Raw genomic sequence first — 22588 nt, 5'->3', positions numbered from 1 at the left:
AGTGCAGAAATGACCAATTATTTTAAAGTGTGATAAATTGTGCTGAAGGTTTTGCAAAGACAAAGGATGTGGTAAAGACCAACTCAGCTGTCTACAGTCTGTCATATGTCTGGATATTATTTAATGAGATGAGTTACAGTAACTTAATCTATTTCAGTGCAAATTCAGAATAACAGCTGTTGTATCATGGTTTGTTGAAAATAAAATAGCCCACCAGTACCTAACCTGAATATGTACAGTATATTGTCATGTGATTGTGACTAAGCTACAGGCTCTGGTTGGTAATTGGATTTCATGGACCCTGATTTCTGTTATCTGGAAATGATTACAGAGTTTACAAGTATTCACTATCATTTTTTAGTCTGGTTCCTTGCGGGCTCTGTTGTCACATATTTCGCTAGACCTCAAGCTCAGATAACGGTACTGTTCTGCTACCGTACATGCTCTCTGTGTATCACTTTGTTGTGAACTGATGAGAAACCACTAACACAACAGCGTCTTGGCTATTATGGCTACGGGGGGTATCCTGCTTTTGTCATCTAGTAAATGAATGCTTCTATATTTCTGTGATTTCAAGATTCTGAAATGTATGGTCTTTAGCCTTAATGTCACAGTAGTGATTATAACCTAACCTGAAACATGGATTATGAATTGAGTGAAAATATCCATTGCATTTGTTGAAGATTCCTTGCTGTTAGCATTTCCCTGAGGAAATCCATTCGTAGCTGTTAGTTTTCAGATATCTTATTGGGTCAGTAAGCCTCACTGTTGCAGTATGTGATGTTAATAGTAATTTCCGTACTGGCTATAATATGACGGCTGCAATCAGAATGAAAGTCATCTTGTGTGTGGAGGTAGAATAGAATTTGCTGAGTGATGTGCTGGTCATATAAAAGTTGTAGATTTTGTTACTTAGAAATAACAGCTTGTGGACTGACATCATGTGTTGTGCCTGCTGTGATTTTTGTTTTATCAGAAAATGGTAAATTTCAAAGAGCAGCATGTCTTTTGGTCAAAACTTATACAGAAACCTATAGGATGTTGTAACTTTCTCCCAAAGAGGAAACAGCGAGCAGAATTCAAATATGTGATTGGTTTTCCAAGTTCAGAATTGAAGTAACATGAATTAATGATGCTGAGCTTTCACAATGTCTTTATCATCAGAACATGAAAATGTGATGTGAATCAAGGAAATTGTTTTTAAAAATATACATGTCATCTGTGATTTGGCTGATGGAGTGTTAATCTCGTTTGGGTCATGCCAGAGGATTCTGACACAGGTTCTGAACATGTGACAGATTTCCATAAAATTAACTATCGAGCACAACCAGAATCATATCAGGACCCTCAGGAAAATCTTCAGGGAGACTGACAGTTCCTTTCCAAGATCCAGGTGATAAAGCTCAGGTGGTACAGAAGGGTAGGAGATTTTATGATATTCTAATTCAGCAACAGTCATATGATGATGCCCTAGCCCAAAGCACGGGTCTTCTCCAAATACTTCCAACAATGGCACACTTGCTGGACTTGCAGCATCATGTAATAACTTTGAAGGGGGCAGCATGGAATAGAGGGTAAATGCAGTTATCACAGAGAAAAGAAGAATACAATCTGGAAACCATATGATCTCATCACATTCTTTGTGACTAGCACCATCAGACATATTTTAAATATGTCACAGTTTTTCACAGAACTGATGCATGCATAGTAGTTGAATGGTATGAAGGTGTGGGAGGGTGGAGATGTATGCAGTGATGTGCATACAGAGGCATTCCAGTTTTACAGGTTTTTCAAAGATGGAAACAGCAGTGTATTAGATGCTGTTTTTTAGAAGCAGGTTGAATCTTATGCACTTAACAGCGGTGGTGAGTAGAGTGAGGTTCGGTAGCTGGCAAGCAGCAATGTTGAGAGAGGGTTGAGTGTTCATTTAGTCAAGAATGTAACACCAAACTAATTTTACATTTCTGTACTAACAGCTTCTGGCCTAGGAAACCAAAATTAACGGCTGCGGGGATTCATTGTGCTGACCATGCGACACTCTCTATCCACTGAAGTTGGTACTAACTTCGCCAACAAGTGGCGGTAGCTCAGTTGGTGTAGTTCACTTGCAGACTAAAACCACAGTTTTTTTTGTTTGTACTAACAGTTGGTTAGTTTTTTTTTTGGGGGGGGTTATATATATATTATTTTTATTACTGTAAATTAGTATTATACTGTAAATGGGGATGATCTGAACAGTATAAGACGTGAAACCAGCAGAACCTTTTGTCTTCTTAGCTGCTGTCTAAAAACATAACAATTAGAACATACAAAACTATAATTTTGCCTGTGGTTCTGTATGGGTGTGAAACTTGGTCTCTGACATTAAGGGAGGAACATAGACTGAGGGTGTTTGAGAATAGGGTGCTGAGGAGAATATTGGACCAAAAAGAGGTGAAGTGACTGGAGGCTGAAGAAAACTGCATAATGAGGAGCTTCATAACTTGTACTCTTCACCAAATGTAGTTAGAATAATCAAGTCAAGGAGGATGAGATTGGCAGGGAATGTAGCATGAGTGAGGGAGAAGAGGACTGCACAGAGGATATTGGTGGGAAAGCCAGAAGGAAAGAGACCATTAGGAAGACAAAGATGTAGGTGGGTGGACAATATTAAAATGAATCTTAGAGAGATAGAATGGGATGATATGGACTGGATCAATCTGGCGTAGGATAGGGACCAGTGGAGGGCTCTTATGAACATGGCAATGAACCTTTGGGTTCCATAAAATGCTGGGAAGTTTTTGAGTAGCTCCACAGTTGGTGGCTTCTCAAGTAGGGCTCAGCTCCATGATTTTAGTAAGTGTTACACTATCTGAAAGTATCTTTAGGAACTTACACTTTTTACCTAGTTCTTAGGATTGTTAGAATAGTTAAATTAAGGTGATTAATTGTGATGTGCTAGTCATATAACTTGCTGATCACAATGGCCATGCAGTCTAAGGCATGAACTGTCTTTGTTCACTAGAACACTGGGATCATGGGTTGAAATCCTACTGAAGGCATGAATGTCTGTATGTATTTATTCTGTTTGTGTAGGTAGTGGACTTGTGATGGGCTGATTCCCTGTCCAAGGAGTCCTACCTACTGTCTTAGGATTAAGAAACTGAAGTGAAACAAAGCATTTCACAGATGTTGTATCACAGATGCTCCAAAGTTGGAGCAAAAGGAGAAAGAGAGAGAGCGAGTCATGTAACTTAGGTGGAGAAATAAGTAAATGAATAAAGAAAGTTGGTAATTAACTGTAATTGTAATACAGATGTCCAGTAAATCCAGTCATCACATCTAGAACCCACAACTATTCAACACGCCTTCCCCTTATACGTGATAATTTGGTGTCAGAAAGTGGTTACGACCATAAATTCATGACAGCGGGTGTCAGAATTTGTTGGACTTGATCACTTGGACAGAGTTGTGGGATATAAGATTGAATTGTATAGTTACAGCATCATACTACGGAAATCCTGAAAGCCGTGCAAAAGACAATGGCCAAGTTAGACACTAGGAACTCTAAGTTAGATGCCTGTCTAAGAAAGATGGAGGTCGCGGATTTGGAGGCAAATCCATAAGGAATGAAGTACATATCAGAGCATCAAGAAGTCCCTAAGGAACAAGTCACAATGAAACCTGTCGGAGGACTGAGGAAGCAGCATAAGGACCAGCATCTGGCCGCAGAGCGCCACCAGAAGCCCAAGGAACAGACCCAGGGAAATTGTGGATGCCAGAGGAAATCGGCTGCTGCCTGCAAGGTACGAGCCGCCATGCAAAAACAGCACAGAGCAAGGGACACAGGTTTCAAGGACAAGGTTGCACTGAGAACCTTGGAAGAATGGATGCTTGACAGGAGACAGTGGGTACAACAGGAATGTAACAAAGGAATAAGGAAATGAGACATAAAGGAACTATGACTGGGAAGCAAGTGGGAAATTAACAAATCTTCCAGAAAAAACCACTGGACTGGAGATCTCAAAATGAGTTGCCAGATCTACTCTTGGGTTGCGAAAGATTAAGGATTGAACATTGTGGAAAGGTCGACCCCACTGAAATGGAAAAAGAGGCCACACATGGAGTAAAAGCCAGAAATGTGGGAATGCTGGCAACTCTGGATATTCTTGGCCCCACCATTGCAGCGGGAAAGGACAGAAAAAGGTTTATGTCTGTACACCTGGACTCACTGGAACCTTCTTAGGGAACCGCTCGGGACTCATAGGCTTGAGGAGGAAACAGTGGTAGAGGTTGGAGAGTGATCTCCGCAGAAAAGACCGAGCCACAAGAAGACATCACGATCAGAAACTTCTGAAATGAAATGATAGTGATACACTGATAGGATATTTGGGATGAACAGCCTTAGGGAGGGAGCAATGTGATGAGTTTGTGCAAAAGATTAGCCTGTGGAGCCAGAGGAACACATTCCTAACACAGTCAATTATCGAACTTCATTTGCTTGGTATTGAACGTTTCAATAATTACATATTCGTGACAATGGATTTGTGATATCCTGTGGATACCATCTAGCCAGTATAAGGAGCCATGGAGGCTCCTCATTGAATCAGTCATGAAGCAAACATCCTTCAAGGCAGTTGAAGGTGTGAGCAGGAATTCTTCATTCATCATCACAGTGGAAGAGAAGACGCTTGTGGGCTAGCAAGGAATGGAGCAAGTCTTAGACACACCATGATTGTAAGCTGTCATAATTAACTATAATTGTAATAGAGATGTACAATAAATCCAATCATCAAATCTAGAAGCCACAGTTATTCGTCACGCCTATCCCTTATATGTCACAGTATGTTTTATTTGACTGAATGAATGTACATATAAGGGGTGGGCCTTCTCGGCCCTTGCACCATGACCTACAGTGATCTGTTGTGCTTCCCCTTTTGATTATCCCCTCAGCAATCCTGCGCTTTGAATGAAGCAGAGGATTTTGTATATGGGGGTGTCAAAATAGTCACTTGGTTCCATAAAGTATTGATCCAAGTGACATAATCTTAAATAAGCTAAGACCTCACATTAACACAGGATATGTGTGGCTGTTTCATTTTTTTGATGCCTCTCACAAGTGGGACTATTACTTAGCCCCAATTTCAAGAGGTGTCCTTTAAGATGACAGTGTCCTGTAAGTAGTCCCACCACCCATCGTAGCTGGTTCCTGTTTAACTTCAACAGTTTCTTCGCTCTTTTAGCAGAAGGTCCTCGTATGAGTCCCTTTGCTTGCCCAAGTCCAGTCAAGGATCCCCAGTATTTCTTACGATTCATATTTGTCCAGTCCCTGATTGCCTTTCTGGCAGGTCCCATAGAGATGCCACAAGCTGGGTCAGGTCCTGTGTTTGGTATGGAATCCAGATAATTTATGAAGGAAATGAACTGAAGACATCTGGAATACTGTTAGATCTTTGGTTCATATATGTGTGAGTGCTGCATTACATACAAGGCCTTTGTCAGTTATGCTGTATGCCATTGTGATGTCTCATCTGGCTAGTCAGATTTGCCCCCCCCCCCCAAGAATAAAAGAAGAACGAAAAGAAAAGAGACATTAGTTTGTCTGCAGATGTTATGAAGAATCCTGCAGTAACTAACAGAATTGCATTAATGTGAGTTAAGAATGATGTAGAAGTTAATATCCGAGCATTCAGCTGGATAGAATAAGGAAAGCGTTGGTCATTGTAAGGTAGGTGCAATTTTGATGTGTGACTTTCTTGGGCAGATATATTGTCACTGAACAGGTTAGCATAGCATTAACATGCGAGACTTGTATTTGGGAGATAATGTGGCCATAACCTTGATAGACTGCTGGTTATGGTTTTCTTCATTGTCTCCAGATGAATGATGGAGTTAGCACCTTGAATTAGTGATGGCCGGAATTCCACTCATGTCTGGACTACATGTGGCATTGTTAAAAATGAGAATAAACAAAAGTGTCCCATAGGATCTTACATAGACCACCAATTATAGTTTCTTCAAAACTTGCCCATTTTCCTGGTTAAGACTGTTGCTGACCCATAATTTTGTTTTCATTGTTGAAGTAATATGATTGCATTCTCTAGCAATATGGCAAAATAAATATGCTGGATTCTGTAAGCAGCATCTGTAATTTTGCCACAGGCATTTAAGCTTTATGTTGTTAGTAATACTGCCCTAGTCGATTTTTCTATGGCATTCTTTGATAGCATTGTCAAAATTGATTTGTTTTAATCAGCAATATGAATTTTTTTCACCTATTTGAACTGTTAATCCATCTAGGAGCAATAGTAACATATTATTTCTGGTGGTTTTATGAAGAATTAATAGAAACTGCTAGGAAGAATAAATTTATAGAGACTTAAGTTTTCATAAATTAAGTAATTATGCTTTTGACAGATGTATGACAGTTAATAAATCCAAAGTAAATTTGACATAGTTTAAATATTTGAGAAGAATAGTGAGAAATAAAAATTAATAAGAAATTAAGAATGGATCAAATTTGCAACTGTGCTTGTGACCGTTCATTTCAGAATATTTTGTCTTTCTTCTTAGAAATATAAAAAATAAAATATACGTAACTAATTTTGTATTTGGTTTCATATTAGAATGAAGTTTGGTCTCACATAGATTGAGAGTAGTCAAGGACTACTAACAGGAGGCTGGAGAAAACTGAGTAATGAGGAATTTTGTAATTTGTGCTTTTTACCAAATGATACGAAGGTGATCAGAGCAAGGAAGGTGAAGTGGAAGGGGCATGTAGCACTCATGAAAGTGGTGAAAATTGCATGCAGACATGTAGACAGAAAAACTGAAGGGAGATGCAACGGGAGAGATTAGGCACATATGGAGTGTGAAATTGTATCTTAAGAAATGAGCTCAGTCTGGGCTGGTTTCATCTGGTTTAGGATAAGGTTCAGTGGCAGGCTCTTGTGTGCATGGTAATGAACTTTAGTGTTCCATAAAAGATGTAGGGTTTCTTGGCTTGCTGGGTGGCTGTTCAGCTGGGCAAGAAATTCAGTTCACCTCAAGTAGGACTCTGCATCTTGAAGTTGGGTGGTAAATATAAATTTGCAGTCCTTCACCTCCAAATTATACCTTTCTATTCCAGATATTTCAGAGGGGTTTCAATGTGTGAACCATCTCTCTAAATGTGGTTGTAGATTATTACATTACATCTGACCATCCAGCTATCCAGTATTCATATTAACATTGAGAAGTAGGGGCAGGAGTGGCCTGTATGTTTGCAATAAGAATGTGAGGTTTCACTCTGTTTACAATAACTTTCCTTCCTCATATTATAGAAAGCATGCTGCTGCTGCTGCTTATGCAGATGAGATTTTAGGTATGAGATAAGTACCTCTGAGTCTGAAAATATGATTTCTGAAATACTATCTGTATATGAACTGTGTTTTTGCCTGAATAGTTCATTAGAGTTTCTTTGTTTCTGGTATTTATAAGTGTCTACAATCTACTGAAATGATATTTGTTTATTAACCTTACAGCTTTTATATTAACTACATTACTTAAGGCTAGAATGAAAACGTTTGTTAAAAGGGCTATAAATGAACACTTCATCCCCGCTTACCTGTTAGTGTTTCAGTTGCTTTCAGGCCACAGAATGTATTCTAAAGTTGCTCCTCATGGTACAGTGATGTGGATTTGTATCTCCACTGTTGACTTGTAACTCTCTCAGTGAGGTTATACTTAGACCTTATTTCTTCTGACACATTGGAGACCACAGCTTTTGGAAGGTGTTTCTGATGTAGGGTTCCCATAATGTTTTTTCAAAAAACTGGATATTTCCATTTTTCCTCTAAAAACCATGACATTTGGTAAAATAATGGGTCATGATGATAAGTTAATAAAAACAAAAAATCAATAATACATTATATGTTAAACATTGAGAAATTTAAACATACAAAAATTGGTTCAGAATTATGAATATATAAACACGGCACTTAAAAATAAAATTCATACAAAAATAAAATGGAAGTCTTACTCTGCGAAAGCCTTCTCAGATTCATCTGAATATCTATCAGATTCGTGAACCTGTTCCAGAAAGAAATTTTCTTTCAATATTTAGGAAAAGAACTCTGAACAGGAGAAATCTTTAAAGTGTGGTCTTCAGAATGGTTAAGGCTTTCACTGTTTGTTTTAAGTCTTTTTTTTTTTCATCGAACCATAATGCATTTAATATTGAGAAAACACACTCAGTCTGTCCATTAGATCCTGACAGTGCCAAACAGAAACTAGTTAGACATTTAAAGTTAACAACATTAATGTTCTCCTTTGTAAAATGAGCCAACATTTCACACCACTTTTCAGTAACATTTTGGCCATTTTTTCATTCTGCACTTTCAGTTTGCTTTCATAGCATTTTTGTACACATGAAACTCATCGAACAAGTCATCTTCATTCAGTGATAAATCAGGTACCACAGTCTTCATGAAAAAATGGTTAACTTGTACGCTCTTCCAAGACACCATTCCTGAATATATTCAGTGCAGGTATCATAGAAGTCTGCATAGTTATTAAACTTTTTAGTGGTTATATGTCTGTATTTGTGAAATCGTGTTTTGTGTATTAGCCACCAGGAGCATTAACATCATTATACAAAAGCCAGTTGCAGAGAATAGCATTTGTTTTGAGGTCACCATGATGAACCTATGGCATGTAATGTAGCAAGTCAGTTCATTGTTGTGATGTGTATCAGGTGTGCCGCAAAATGGATGGGATCTGCTGCACCATCCTGAACTCGACATTCCAGGGCCTTCAGGCCCAGATGCTGCAGCGGTTCCAGAGTATCAAAGCTAAGATGCCACGCCGTGAATCTGCCAGACGCAACCACCCGCTCGCCTGTGAGTCCGATATCATTGAGACGCTCCACATGCGACTCACACTGTTGCAGATGACATTTGGCAAACACATTGAACGCAAGCATTGTTGCTTCTTTGCAGGAGAGGTAAGTTTGGTTTATGCTACATGTAAAGTAACAAAGAGAGTGTGATAGCTTTGATGAAGTAAAACGTTATCACATTCTCAGTTTTTAAGTTTAGGGCTTCAGCTCTAACCTGACGTGGCTGGTTACAGATTAAGAAACTTAATTTTTAGAGTTACAGAGAGGAATATCTGTTGGACAGTCACACAGAAGAACAAAAGAAATATGAAAACATGTATGTAAGATTTATGAAAATAATAGTCTTCTAGGATGTGGCTCTGTGTGGTTTGGTAGGTAGGTAGGTACTACTGTTTCGGAGAGATCTGCCAGCTCCATCTTCAGGAGAAATGTTTGTCTTGTACCCTTAAAGTGGAGGCAGCAAGTTTCTCCAAAACCCTGGTACCTACAAGTATATACCAGAGTACATGGCATGACATACCAGAAGTGTGTAGTATTAATATTCTTTGCTTTGAGAACCTCAGATCTCAGAAAAGCTTGGACGTCAAACCACATTTTCAAAGTATCATTAGTGTCAAACCCAAACCAATTTGAAGTAATACAGTCATAGGGCAGTGAAGTATTGATTGTTTAGGGGACTGAAATGTGGTTCCCAAGGTGTATAACAAGTTGCATATTCATTCTTCAGCTGTAAAATTACAAGTTTATCAAAAGCAGGTTTTATACAAGAGTTCTGTTCTGTTGCTGGCATTATACGTCTCCCATTGATGGAGGTTCTTCTGTGTTAGCAGTTTATAGCCTTGCAGGTGAGATGTGCATAGGATTCTGTTCTTTCAAGACTGATTTAAGTATAGAGATTGTGTTTAATAACAAATTCTTATGTACAGTACTTCGTAATTTGTTTGAAAATAATATGATTTTACTGTGGCATATAAAATAACATTGATGGAAAAGTTGTATAATAGGCTTTGTTGTTGGACATGGTCTGAGAGATTTGTTGACATCAGAGCTTGTCTAGATTCCTACATAACTCATTGCATCAGTTGGCTATTGAATGTAGTCTATCAGAAATGCAGCCTATGTGGAAACACAATTTTTGCAGATAAAAAAATTAGTTATATGGTTCACAAACTCAAAACAGAATTCTTGTCATTTATATAGGAATAATCATAGTATACCAGGTCCTTGTAGAAGCAGAATATTGAGAATTTGTGGCTTTAGAGGTTTGTTTTGAAAGGTTCCTATACTGTTTCCTAAATATAAAACCCAGAGGAAGAAAATGTTTAGGAAGACATGAAGAAATTTTGTCTGTAATACTTTAAGAGGCATTGGTGAAGACAAATGAATAAACTGAGGAGAATAGGAAGCAGAGAAAAATGTAGAAATGAGAGACTTCTGAGAAATTCATGTGTGAAAGAACATGTTGCCATCTGAATATGATGGTTTCTTGTTCCTCACTTTTCATATTTTCACAAAGCACTGGCTGAATTTGCCTCTCGAAGTGGTATAGTCATGTAGATGACCATTTTATGTTGTAGATTCTGGATGAGGTGTATCGAATTCTTCATTATATCAAGGTGACACAGAAGTTGTCACGTCCTTACAAAGTGACTGATGAGCTGTTCGATCTGTCCACCATGGCCATGGAATACTTCAAGGAGCATATTGAGCCGATGTTGCCAGAGATTGCTTACTTTAGCACTGACTTCCTGGATTTTACTGGAACTTTTGCAAGTGAGTGTCCTTTGTATTGATGAAGACCCACTGTGAGGACTTTACTGCAGACAGAACTGCATTTCTTCCATTTCCTGTATCGAGCAGTTTGAAATCTTAGTCTTTCCCAGAACATCGAAACTAGTTACAGTGGATCCTCAGTATAAGGTTTCTTTTGGGACCAGTAGGTTCTAAGACTAAACTAAGGAAAAGATTAAATGGAGATTCTGTAATGTTGAGCTTATTGACATGAGATGATTGAAACTGAATTTTAAATGAGGGAAAACCATAAATTGGGGAGCATTAAGTGGGGGTTCTGCTGTATCTTAGTTGATGCAAGAAAATTGTGATGGAGGTGGGGAGTGAGTTGTTACATGTGATGTGCTGCAGGGGTGGTGGGGGGTGTTATGCAGTAGCATAGTTGGTTGAGGCACTATGCCACAAGCCGGAAGGTCGCAGGTTTGAATCCCAGTGAGATCATTGAATTTTTTTCAATTGACCTAATCCTTCCAGCCATACTATGACTCTAGTGTAGACTCAGCCTCTAACAGAAATGAGTACCAGGAGTAATCCTTAGGGGTAAACGGTGGCTGGTGCATAAGGCTGACAACCTTACCGCCATCTGTGTGCTGACTGTCTAGAAGATGTGGGAACCTCAACTTCTCACAGCCTTGTGGGCCTTCATGGCCTGTTACAGGGATAGTTTTCCCCTCTTTTATGTGCTGCTGTGACATTGACGTATGTTAGAGACTAGAAAAAAATCCAGGCTGTTAATTCAACTAGGATTTAGGTTGAACTGTGCCATAGTTCTTGAAATTCAGTTCTTTTGACACATGATGTCTGCTGTAAACATGCTTTATCTTTTACCAGATAGAGACAGGTGAATATGGTCCTGCATGGAAGGGTTACAGAAATGCAAGTAGTATGTGACCTGCCTCAGTGAAGGCCAGTTTTTACCTCTTCAACCTTTATCACAGATTCTTTTTGATATTTTATCTGTGCTTCCTGACACACAGATGAATGTTTCACACAAAATTTGTAGACATAAACGTAACAGTTTTGATTTATGACTTATCATAGAAATGAGACTGAAGTGTGCACCATGCTGTTCTTTTTATATTAAACAGTTATTAACATAAAAGTATCCAGACAGTGTGACAAATATCATACTTTTTAAAGTAGTTTTCTTCACATTGTTGCATAACATGGTTGCTGCCAATTAATGGTCACAAAATGAACAATAAAATAACAAATTAATTTTCCTTTATTAAAAAGAAGAGGTAAAAAGGTTTATGAAGTTTTCTGCCTGTAAAATCATGCCACTCCTGCCAGCCACTTGTTTCACATGTGTGTCACACAGACCCTGGTGGGAGTACTGGAGGTCATATGGGACAAGGGTGGTGCTGTACCAGCAGAGATTGTACACTTTGATGTGGAAGTAGGATGTTAACCGTCATTTAGGGATGGACTTTTTTGTATTTAAGGGTTCTCTTAATACAATGGAATTTGTTAATGATATGGTCGTACATATAATACCAGGTCTTTGGTGTGATAACCTTGTGAATGTGCATGCAGCAGTTGATAGTAGAAAATGAAGATATAATGAAGAGCTTTTCATGAGAAAGTACAGCAGTGGTGCATGACATGACCTTTTTCTCTCAAATATCACAGAGCAAACCTGCCATTTGTGTGTGGGCTGCACAGTGGGAAATTAGATTTCTCTTTGAATAATGCTTATGCTAAATTTACCCAGTTATTTTCAAGCAAAACATTCATAAGCGACATAAACACTTTGGTGTAAAGATTTACAAGTTGAGCAACAAAACTGGAAAACATTTGTGAATATGTATGTAGGAAAGAAGGGGCAGAAGGCATCTAACTGTATTGGATAGGTACATCATTTTATTCTAAAGGGTTCTGATGATGGTAGATAACACACAGAATTACTGGGTTTTTGGACTTTTTCCATCATCTGGAATTCTAGGCAATAGAGAAAGCGACATTTCGGAAACTGGATCTGTTTCCGTCTTCAGGTGAGAAAGGACAGTGATTGAGATTAGCTCTTTCTAAAGGGCCCATCTGAGTAGGTGTCTTCCTTTCTCACCTGAAGATGGAAACAGATCCAGTTTCCGAAACGTCATGTTCTCTTAATACCTAGAATTCCAGACAATGGAAAAATTCCAAAAACCCAGTAATTTTATACATTATTTTATTGTTCCGTGATAGAAATGTGAACTATCAATATGTCTTTCTGGCTGTGGTTCAGAATTGTTGGAAATTAGTCCTCAGTTTGCCCTACTCATAAGCCGGTCAAATGACGGGGTTTGAAGGCACATCAATAGATGTCCTGGTGCAGGATTGTCCTTACAGTGTCACATGTCACAGTGTTACATGTCACTTCAAAATGTGTGTGCTTCAGTTCTATAATCTGCCTCATTGTAGCCCTGTGTTTTCATATTTACCATACAAATGAAAATATCTGAATTAGGGTTCTGTTTACAATGTGTGAAAGGAAACATTCCCAGAAATTATAATACCATAGATTTACATGCACAGTACTTTGTTTTATTTCAGGAATCAGTAAACACTGTTGAGAACAATTTTTATAATTAGTATTAAAGTGACACTGTACAGTTCATCGATGTATTCTCTTTCAAACCTTTTTCGCTAGAATAGTTTAGCAGTTGTAGGTTTGAATGTATATATTTATTCAGTACTGATGCTCTTACCATTTAAAATCTGGCCAACATCCTCAGCATTTAAAATCTCATGTGCTGAATGATAAAGGTTAATGAATGAACAAAATGTGTTAATAGTAATGCCACATGGACCTCTGAGTTCATTTTAAATTTATGTTGCTTTTGTCAGTAACAGTGTTCATTCTGAATTGTAAAGGAATTGGTTACCATGGAACTGAGTATGTTTTCAGCATCATCTACTGCCAAAACTTATCTGTGCCTGGATTCTCCACCTCACTCCAGTGTTAGCAAGGGAGATGAGTCACTAAACCATGCTAATGGCATTGAGGAGCAAACACCCGAACCTCTGCCCCAGTCAAACATGGTATTGCGAAAACGCATTCGCAAAATCAAGCAAGGAATGAAAAGGTATGTCATTGTTTTAATTTCCTGATGTTCAACAGATTAATAGAGGTGCAAAGGACAAAGGAACATTATTATAGAAATATCTTCTTCTGTAAAACTCTGATTTACACAGATGCCCATATAAAACATAACAAGCATACACACTCACCTCTACAGACATACCGAACTCATTCACAACAGTCCAACACAGCACACCATACAATCCACAACCGGTCACTACACACACTATGTAAAGGTAAGGCAGCTTCATAATGAACTGTAATTAACAGCCCATTTATGAATAAACATTGATCTAATGTGACCTCATATCATATTTGCAGACCAAAGATATTTTCTGAATATCCAGAGGATTAATATGCAGAGACTCCACACATAGCTTTTATGACAAGTGTATATGTATATATAAAATAATTTTAAAATCTTTTAGAACATTCTTAACACATTAACAGTAGTACACTTTAAAACTGAAATGCTGAATAACTGTAATTGTACATGTTATAAATTAAATCTATGAGATAGAATTAGTGTACAGCCAACCTTTATGACTGCAAACACTTCCTCATGTGTTGATCTTCATCTGATGTTGGTTTCTAAAGAAATGAAACAAATAAAGTTTTCCAATAATTAAATTGAACTGATCGCAGTTGATGGTTGTGTTACTTGATATGTATATATGTTTCAGCGTGTAACAGCTATACTACAGTGAAGATGTCAGTAAAACAAAGATGAGGAATGACAAACTTTAAACATAACAGCATTTTGGTATATTTGAAGGTGATAAAAAATAACTCACGCTTCTTTGTTTTTATCAAGGCCACTGTTTCTGCTTACATGGCAATACATTGCATATTCCTGGTGAAATGTCAGTACAACAGACTTAATGAGGATTGACAAATTATAATCATTTTAATGACATTTTGGTTTGTTTGAAGGTAATGAAAAATTACAACTCGTGTCTCATTGTTTTTATAAAGACCATAATTTTTGGTCCCATGACAGTAATTGCATATTCCTGGTAATATTTAATAAGTGAAAAAACTGGGTCACATTGTAGCTTCTGCAAAAGCCAGTGACTTCCATAAAATCACTGAACTATGGCTGTTTATGGCAAGACTTGACTGTTGCACATCTTACCCTTAACAGCATGTGCCGGATGTCTCAGAAGGCCTGGTTCTCTGTATCTCATGCATACTACAAGCCTTCTCTGAAGTAGTTTGTTGCTGCATTTTTATGCTATTTCCATATTTCTTAATGCATGTGCCAATTGTACTGCANGCAAAAATGAACAGCACAGACTGAAATAAAATACCAAGTTTTCCATACCTGTATCAGTTATATTTCAGTTGTATTATTAGTATACTTTAAAAAAATGCTTTATTTAACAAGACATTTCACTTATAAAAAGTGCAAGTCTGTGATTCTAATCATAGACACTTTTCAGTCAAAAGTATTCAGTAATCTTGCAGTGAGCAGTTTGCTTTAACACTGGTTTTCCTGAACAGTCATGGATGGCATTATTACAATCAGGCATGCACCCTAGCACATCTGTTTAAATTAACAGATGACGATACAGAATGCAGATTATGTCTACTGCTTCATGAGATTTGCAGAATTTCCATTGTCTCTCATCACAAACGTCTTCTTCCTGGTCATTATGATTTGTTTCTTACTTTCCTGCTCCTGTTCTAAACCAGACCAGGTGATATTTTCCCCAGAAGTTTCCTGAGTGGTGTCAGTGTCAATATCAATAAAATCACCACTTGCACTAATAATATTGTTTTTGGTGTTGTTTTTATGTTGTCTGAAATGGTCTGCATGCAGCCACCCTCCCTATTTTAGAAGTAACCCATGCTGTACCATTGAAGTATATTCTGCTGAGCCTATCAGAGATTTTTTTCTGTTGCGTGGAACTCGTATACCATGAAATTCCCCTACGAGGTTGGGGTAAGCAGTGGATATGAACACTAAACTGAGGAAAACTGTAAAATGAGAACATTTAACATTAAGATTACTGGCTTGCATTTATTTAAATTGAATGTTAAATAAAGGAAAACCTTAAAGCAAGGAACATGAAATGGGGGTTGCACTGTGTATGTTAAGAGATGGTATAACCATTAAAATATTTGATTTTCAGTACTTTCTGCAAATTATCTTTGACAAAGCTATCTTGTTATGAAGTATCAGACAGTCATTGCATAGTCTGTACAACTGGCATTTTGGAATAAGTGATTTAAAGGAAGGGAGAGAGGGTCTTACGAATAAATGATAATTAGTGCTTTATGAATGAGATGAATATATTTGCCCAGATACAACAATCAGCTCACCCTGATGCGCCGTGACCTGCGGAACTGTAAGGGGAAGATTGCAGAGCAGCAGAAGCAGATCTTAGAGTATGCAAGTCGGCTTGACGAGACCGACAAGAAGAATGAGGAGACATCTCGCAAGTTCAGCACCCTGCTGCAGGTGGGTATACACAGCTGATTGGGGAAATGAATTAATGGTGTAGTCAATGGCATGCAAAGAATTGCACATTTTTCTGAACCCATTCATGGTATAGAGTTTTCCTTGAGCAACATACTCAGTTAATTCATAGGACTTTGGGCCCAAATTATGAATTTCAAATCACCTATTGTGGCATGTTTGTTGAAAGCCAAAATTGTGAAGCCAGCAGACAGCTCTTGCTAGGTAATGTCTCTGCAAACATGTCTGTTCCTAGGGAATAGCCCTGTAAATATCATGTGACAAATGGTTGCTGCAGCAACAGTGGCAATGCAACAAAAGAGGGATTGTGGGAAGAGGTGTTTTTATATGGTCCATGCCAGGGCTAAATAACAAGGCGAGGAGGAGGTTGCTGTGAGATAGCCACCATCTCCGAGGATATGAGTTCAGGAGAAGAGGAATGTCCTCTGTTGGGAGACGTTACCAAGCAGTACAGTGAAGACCATGACTGAGAACATTAGTCTGCGTATGTGAGTGACTTGCAAAGTGTAGTAACAAGTTGAAGAAGTGTGAAGTAAATCTGATTACCAATCTGTACCCCGTCTGTAGTTACTAAAATTGTGACAGTATTTTAAATTACCTGATTTTTCATTGTAAACTCACATGCAGGCTGCTTCAGTGACAATGGTGCAATATAAGCACCAATTTTTAAGTCACATGCATTAACAGAGTATTTTTTTTCATCAGAGACATTTAAAGGAACATAAATGAATCACATATTATAAATGAACAAAATTTTCACAATTCTAAACTTCTTTGTGCTAGGTCATTGTTGTATTGGAAAATATGAATTGATTGATCATTTTTTTGAAGAGTTCATCTGTGTTTTGGTGTGATTTGTTATGCATGTTGCTTTCAGGGTTCTGTCATGTAAGGTAAATAAAAAAGGTAAGTTCCTGTGCTAAATTGCTTAAGTGCCATGCCATGAACTTTGGCAGGAGATGTAGGTGAGTGGTCAGTTTCATATTCTGGCTGCTTTACCCTCGGGGAAAGGGCCCCTGGCACCCATTGGCATATTAGGCTGGGTGGTTCCCAGAGCCAGTCTGGTCACTGTGAAGAAGAGAGAAATATTTTGCCCCAGCAAGCCATCCAAGCTCATCACTATACCAAGTGATACAGTGTAGCCTCATACCTAAAATGTTGCTTCAAGGACTGACTTGTGAAGATGTGAATTGGATTTAACTGGTTATCATCATCATCATTATCATTATTATTGTTGTCCTTTAGCTCACACTGGATCACAGGGCAGTAGCAAAGTTTGTGTTGAGTGATCAAAACAGACGAACATTGCGTACGATTGTGACGAAAAATAAGAAGACTCCAGCTTCAGAAATGACTGCTGAACTGAATGTCACGCTCCTAAACCCTGTCAGCACCAAAACAGTACGAAGGGAACTCCACAAGCAGGGTATTTCTGGACGAACTGCAATTCCAAAGTCACTCATCAGTGATCAAAGTGCTACTAAGAGGACAGTGTGGTGCCGAAGTCATAAAACCTGGACTGTGGAGCAATGGAAGACGGTCATTTTGTCAGATGAGTCCACCTTCACATTGTTTCCGACTTCTGGCCAAGTTTACATCTGTAGAACGCCATCCCAAGCTTACGATCCAGATTGTTTGCTGCCAAGAGTGAAACATGGCAGGGGTTCAGTCATGGTATGGGCAGCCATATCGTGGTATTCTGTCAAGACCCATTATTACCCTGCAAAGTCATGTCACTGCCAGCAACTATGTGACCAATTAGGGCAACCAGATCCATCCCATGGTGCAAAAACTTTGTTCCCCAATGGTGATGTCATTTACCAAGACGACAATGCCCGTGTTCACACCGCTCACATAGTCCAGGACTAGTTTTCTGAGCACGAAGATGAAGTGTCGTGTCTTCCATGGTCCCCACAATGGCCTGCTATCACTATTATTGAGCCTTTGTGGTCTGTTTTGGAGAGCAATCTGCATGTGCGCTATCCACCTCCATCATCGTTAACAGAACTTGCCAATGTTTTGCAGCAAGAATGGTACAGTATTCCCTTGCAAATCATACAGGACCTCTATTTCTCCATTCCAAGGAGACTGCAAGCATTTCTGCAAGCCATAGGTTGTCCTACACCATATTAGTCATGGTAATGTGTTTTTTGTTGGGTGTTTCCATATTTTTGTCCATCCCCCTGTATTAACAGAGTTGAACTTCAGGGTTCAGATGCTGTAAACTTATTAGGCATATTTATACTATAAAAACCAGAGGGAGATTGTAAGTACTATTTAATTTGCTCTTCCCCAGGAACTGAACAAATGCAAAACAGAGCTGCAGTACTGGCGCTCGAAGTCACCTGCCATTCCACCATTGTGTATCTCTTGTGGGAAAGTAATGGCTCCAGTTGCTTCAGAAGACCTGTTGACCCTTGCTAACCAGGGTGTCATGCCAGAAGGATTAGGGCTCGAGTTTGCAGCAGAAGCAGATGAGTGTACTGATTCTGTGCCAATCGCAGGAACCAGTAACAGCGATATGGCTTGGGCCATTCAGCAACAGATCTGGGATTCGTCTGTTAAGAAGGAAGAAGAAGTCATTGCTCCAGCAGCAATGACATCAGTGAAGAAAGATGAGTGGCAACACCCTCCAGCAGTAGTGGTGGCCACTCAGGTACCTGCCAAGGCAAATGGAGTAGCTTCAAAGCGGAAAGCTGTTGATGAGATATTCTGTAGCTTTAAAGGGGCCATTTCTGCAGGTAGTAGCCCTTTGCAAGAGACCAAGAAGCCAAGACGAAGTCACAAAAGTCGTAGTAAGCGCTCCAAAATGTAAACATTTAGACTGTTTATAGAGGTAAAACATATATATTGATACCAAGAAAGAAGTGAATATATGGAGAAGTAAGGTTTATCGTTATTAAAATAATTATTATTAATAATTATTATTGTTTGCCTTTTTGTTTTTGGTATGTTACTTCTCACACATAAATTCCTTATGTAGCATGTTGCAGTACCTTATTATTGATTAACATTTGCTATATTAGAGAAGTGACTAATTAGGGAAATCCAGTTGGACATTAGAGATGGTTTTATGTGTACAGCGAAGAGGCAAGGCCTTGTATCTGTTTGTACTGCCACAATGTGGCGTGGACACTGCATTCTCCATGCCACCTAATTACTGCCAGTCCTCAGAGATCATGCAAAGCTTGAGCATTGGTCCGTGATTAATGTGTTAAGATATCAAATGGTTTTATTATAATTTCTGATAATTATTGTGAGACAAATAATGACTCCTAATGGAGAATATACTGCTGTGCACAAGTTTTACAAATTTCTGACTTGCTTGATATGTAGCACAGAAATTTCATGCAGTGATGTTTAATTTATAAATTGGTATTGACACATACACGAAGTTCACAACTCAATAGTTGTTACTAAGTAATAATAGAGAAAATTGTTTCATTTTACATAGTTTTTAATTTAATGGGGTTAGCATGCAGAGAAATTTTTATTAAATATGTGTAGTGGAAGGATTTCTCTATCAAATTCTGAAGCATGTTGTTTGGTAAATGGCATAGACATGTACCAGAGAGCTTTTGTTTCTCTCCTTTCGTAAGTAACTTAGACTTGAATTTCCATACATTGATGTCTGTAAATAATAAATATTATGCCTTACAAACATTTGTAGCATTTTATGTTGTCAGAAGTGGCTTAGAATTTGTTTCAGACACAGAGCAACTGGGCACTGGTTTGTACTAGGTAGACAGTTTGTTTTTGTTGTATCAGATTTAATTGTTTGTGGTTGAGAAAAATAGTGGATAGAAGCCCATGAGCATAAAGTACAAAATCTTGTTTGCTTTGAAACAAAACTTTATCCTGAATCATATTTATTTTCATACTGTTTAGTGCCAGAGTCTGAATGATTATAAGGTAACTTACAGAATTTTCTATAGGGGGATGCATTTATTTGTCATACAGCAATGAGCAGGCATGCATCAAACTAAACATACTATCTTGAGAAATATATCTTACTATGTTCATATCTTGAGAGGAAGAATGGACATAGTGTATTTAAAGGTGTTGTATCTGGGCAGATACACAGAATTATTATGAATTGCCACAAAAAGAAAGGCTTGATCTTGTGGCATTTCAGAAGAATGCAGTTCAAGCTTATTTTCAAGTTAACACAAATTATTATTATTGTCATTTGGACATGCTTCACCTGTGATAAAAACTCTTGTGACTAGACATCATGCTGAATTTGCCATTTAATTATTTTGTGTAAACTCAGGCATAAAAGTACAGTTTGCACACACACTTAAGTGAAGTCAAACCAGACCTATCCAATAATACTGCTCATCACACTCGTATGCTCGTGTATGTTGGTACTGCAGTCATTGTGCCACTATGTAATGCTGGTAAAACAGTGTGAGTTTGGCAATTCTAATGCATTTATTTACTCAGAATGTGGAGAAAAAATAAATGCCAGGATTGTAACTGCTAAGTCTCCTTTGTTTATTTAACAAGTGCCAAGCTGTTTTGTTGAAGTGTTGAAGATAGGAAGCAGAAATTGTTGAAAATGAAGTACTTTACATGATTCTGTCATCTGTTAGCATTAATTACATGGAACAGGAAACTTGATTTCACCATTACATTGTTTTTATCACTAGTAAAGAAAATGTTAAAACAGACATGACTGCCAATATGTGTCTCACCCTGAAAACAATATACATAGTTTGAAAACAGACTACATTAGTACAAATGATAAAACAATTCCATCCAGTGTGATTGTTGAAGCTTTTACTACTTCACTTTTTAGCACCCTAACATGTTTCGGTCCCTTCAGACCATCATCGGAGGGGGCATCAATACTTTTAGAAACTACTATTACATTGGGTGTTTTTTTTTTAAATACATAAATATACAATATTTGTAATATACACTTTATACACAATCCTAATTTCTTACAACTACAGCAACTGTCCTTGATGCATTTAAGTTTTTTTTTAACTTTTTGTTATTTAAGCTAAAATTCTTTAACTGAATTGGTTCATGTCCCTTGTCCTTTCGTTTTTCTTGACGGGTCCAAACTTGTGCCGCCTATCTTTCTTGGGAAGGTAGTTCTGCAAATATATTATGGGTATTGTATTATTTTAAAAATCCTATTTTACATATATGTATATGTAGTGAGGAGTTTGTTGTTTTTCATCCTACCTTGTTGTCGTCCTATGTTTCTTTGTAGCGTGCTGTGTTGTTTTTACTGTTCTAGTATGTACTGTGGCACGCAATTTATACTTCCTGAGTTTGTGACGTTAATGTGGGTGTGTTCTGATGTTGTATTATGAGGTCGAACATGTTACATTGGTTATTACTTTCCTTTGTGTGTTTTTGTTCTATTAATTTATTGAGCTTATTAAAATGATATACATGGAAATCTTCTTTTATATACATGATGCCTCCTTTTATGGCTTTCTCATTCATTTCCATGATTATTGTCATCGGTCCATACTGGTGTTCTTTATTTAGTATATGTTGGGTGAATGCTAATTAATCTTTATTTAGTCTTATGTTTCTTATGTGTTCTTTATACCTTGTTGTTAGATTTCTACCNGTAACATGTTCGACCTCATAATACAACATCAGAACACACCCACATTAACGTCACAAACTCAGGAAGTATAAATTGCGTGCCACAGTACATACTAGAACAGTAAAAACAACACAGCACGCTACAAAGAAACATAGGACGACAACAAGGTAGGATGAAAAACAACAAACTCCTCACTACATATACATATATGTAAAATAGGATTTTTAAAATAATACAATACCCATAATATATTTGCAGAACTACCTTCCCAAGAAAGATAGGCGGCACAAGTTTGGACCCGTCAAGAAAAACGAAAGGACAAGGGACACGAACCAATTTANTGAGGTCGAACATGTTACGTTGGTTATTACTTTCCTTTGTATGTTTTTGTTCTATTAATTTATTGAGCTTATTAAAATGATATATATGGAAATCTTCTTTTATATTCATGATGCCTCCTTTTATGGCTTTCTCAGTCATTTCCATGATTATTGTCAGCGGTCCATACTGGTGTTGTTTATTTAGTATATGTTGGGCAAATACAGATTCATCTTTATTTAGTCCTATGTTCCTTATGTGTTCTTTATACCTTGTTAGATTTCCACCAGTTCGGCCGATGTATACTTTTTGGCAGCTTTGGCATGCTAAAAATAAAGAGCTAAATACTCTTATTAATATAGCGCTAAATAATGGCTATAGAAAGGAAGACATCATAAAACTACATAACAAACTGGTAGAAGTCTAACAACAAGGTATAAAGAACACATAAGAAACATAAGACTAAATAAAGATGAATCAGTATTCACCCAACATATACTAAAT

The 22588-nt window shown here is 37.8% G+C and overlaps 1 protein-coding gene across 2 annotated transcripts in view; it reads left to right on the top strand.

Moving 5' to 3' along the window:
- Positions 1–20645, top strand: part of LOC111866345 (F-box only protein 28) — a 41444-nt gene extending 20799 nt beyond the window's left edge. For both annotated transcript variants that reach the window (XM_023855210.2, XM_023855209.2), the window contains exons 3-7: positions 8714–8962; positions 10435–10630; positions 13539–13716; positions 16020–16176; positions 18491–20645. In XM_023855210.2, the coding sequence (XP_023710978.1) occupies positions 8714–8962; positions 10435–10630; positions 13539–13716; positions 16020–16176; positions 18491–19009 (1299 nt within the window). In that variant the 3' untranslated portion in view covers positions 19010–20645. The remainder of the gene's footprint in view (positions 1–8713; positions 8963–10434; positions 10631–13538; positions 13717–16019; positions 16177–18490) is intronic.
- The last annotated feature ends 1943 nt before the right edge of the window (positions 20646–22588 follow it).

The sequence above is a fragment of the Cryptotermes secundus genome, unplaced genomic scaffold (genome assembly GCF_002891405.2).
Source record: "Cryptotermes secundus unplaced genomic scaffold, Csec_1.0 scaffold40, whole genome shotgun sequence".
Lineage (NCBI taxonomy): Eukaryota > Metazoa > Arthropoda > Insecta > Blattodea > Kalotermitidae > Cryptotermes > Cryptotermes secundus.
Note: the sequence above shows the minus strand (reverse complement) of the source record. Positions and strands in the feature narration are given on the sequence as shown.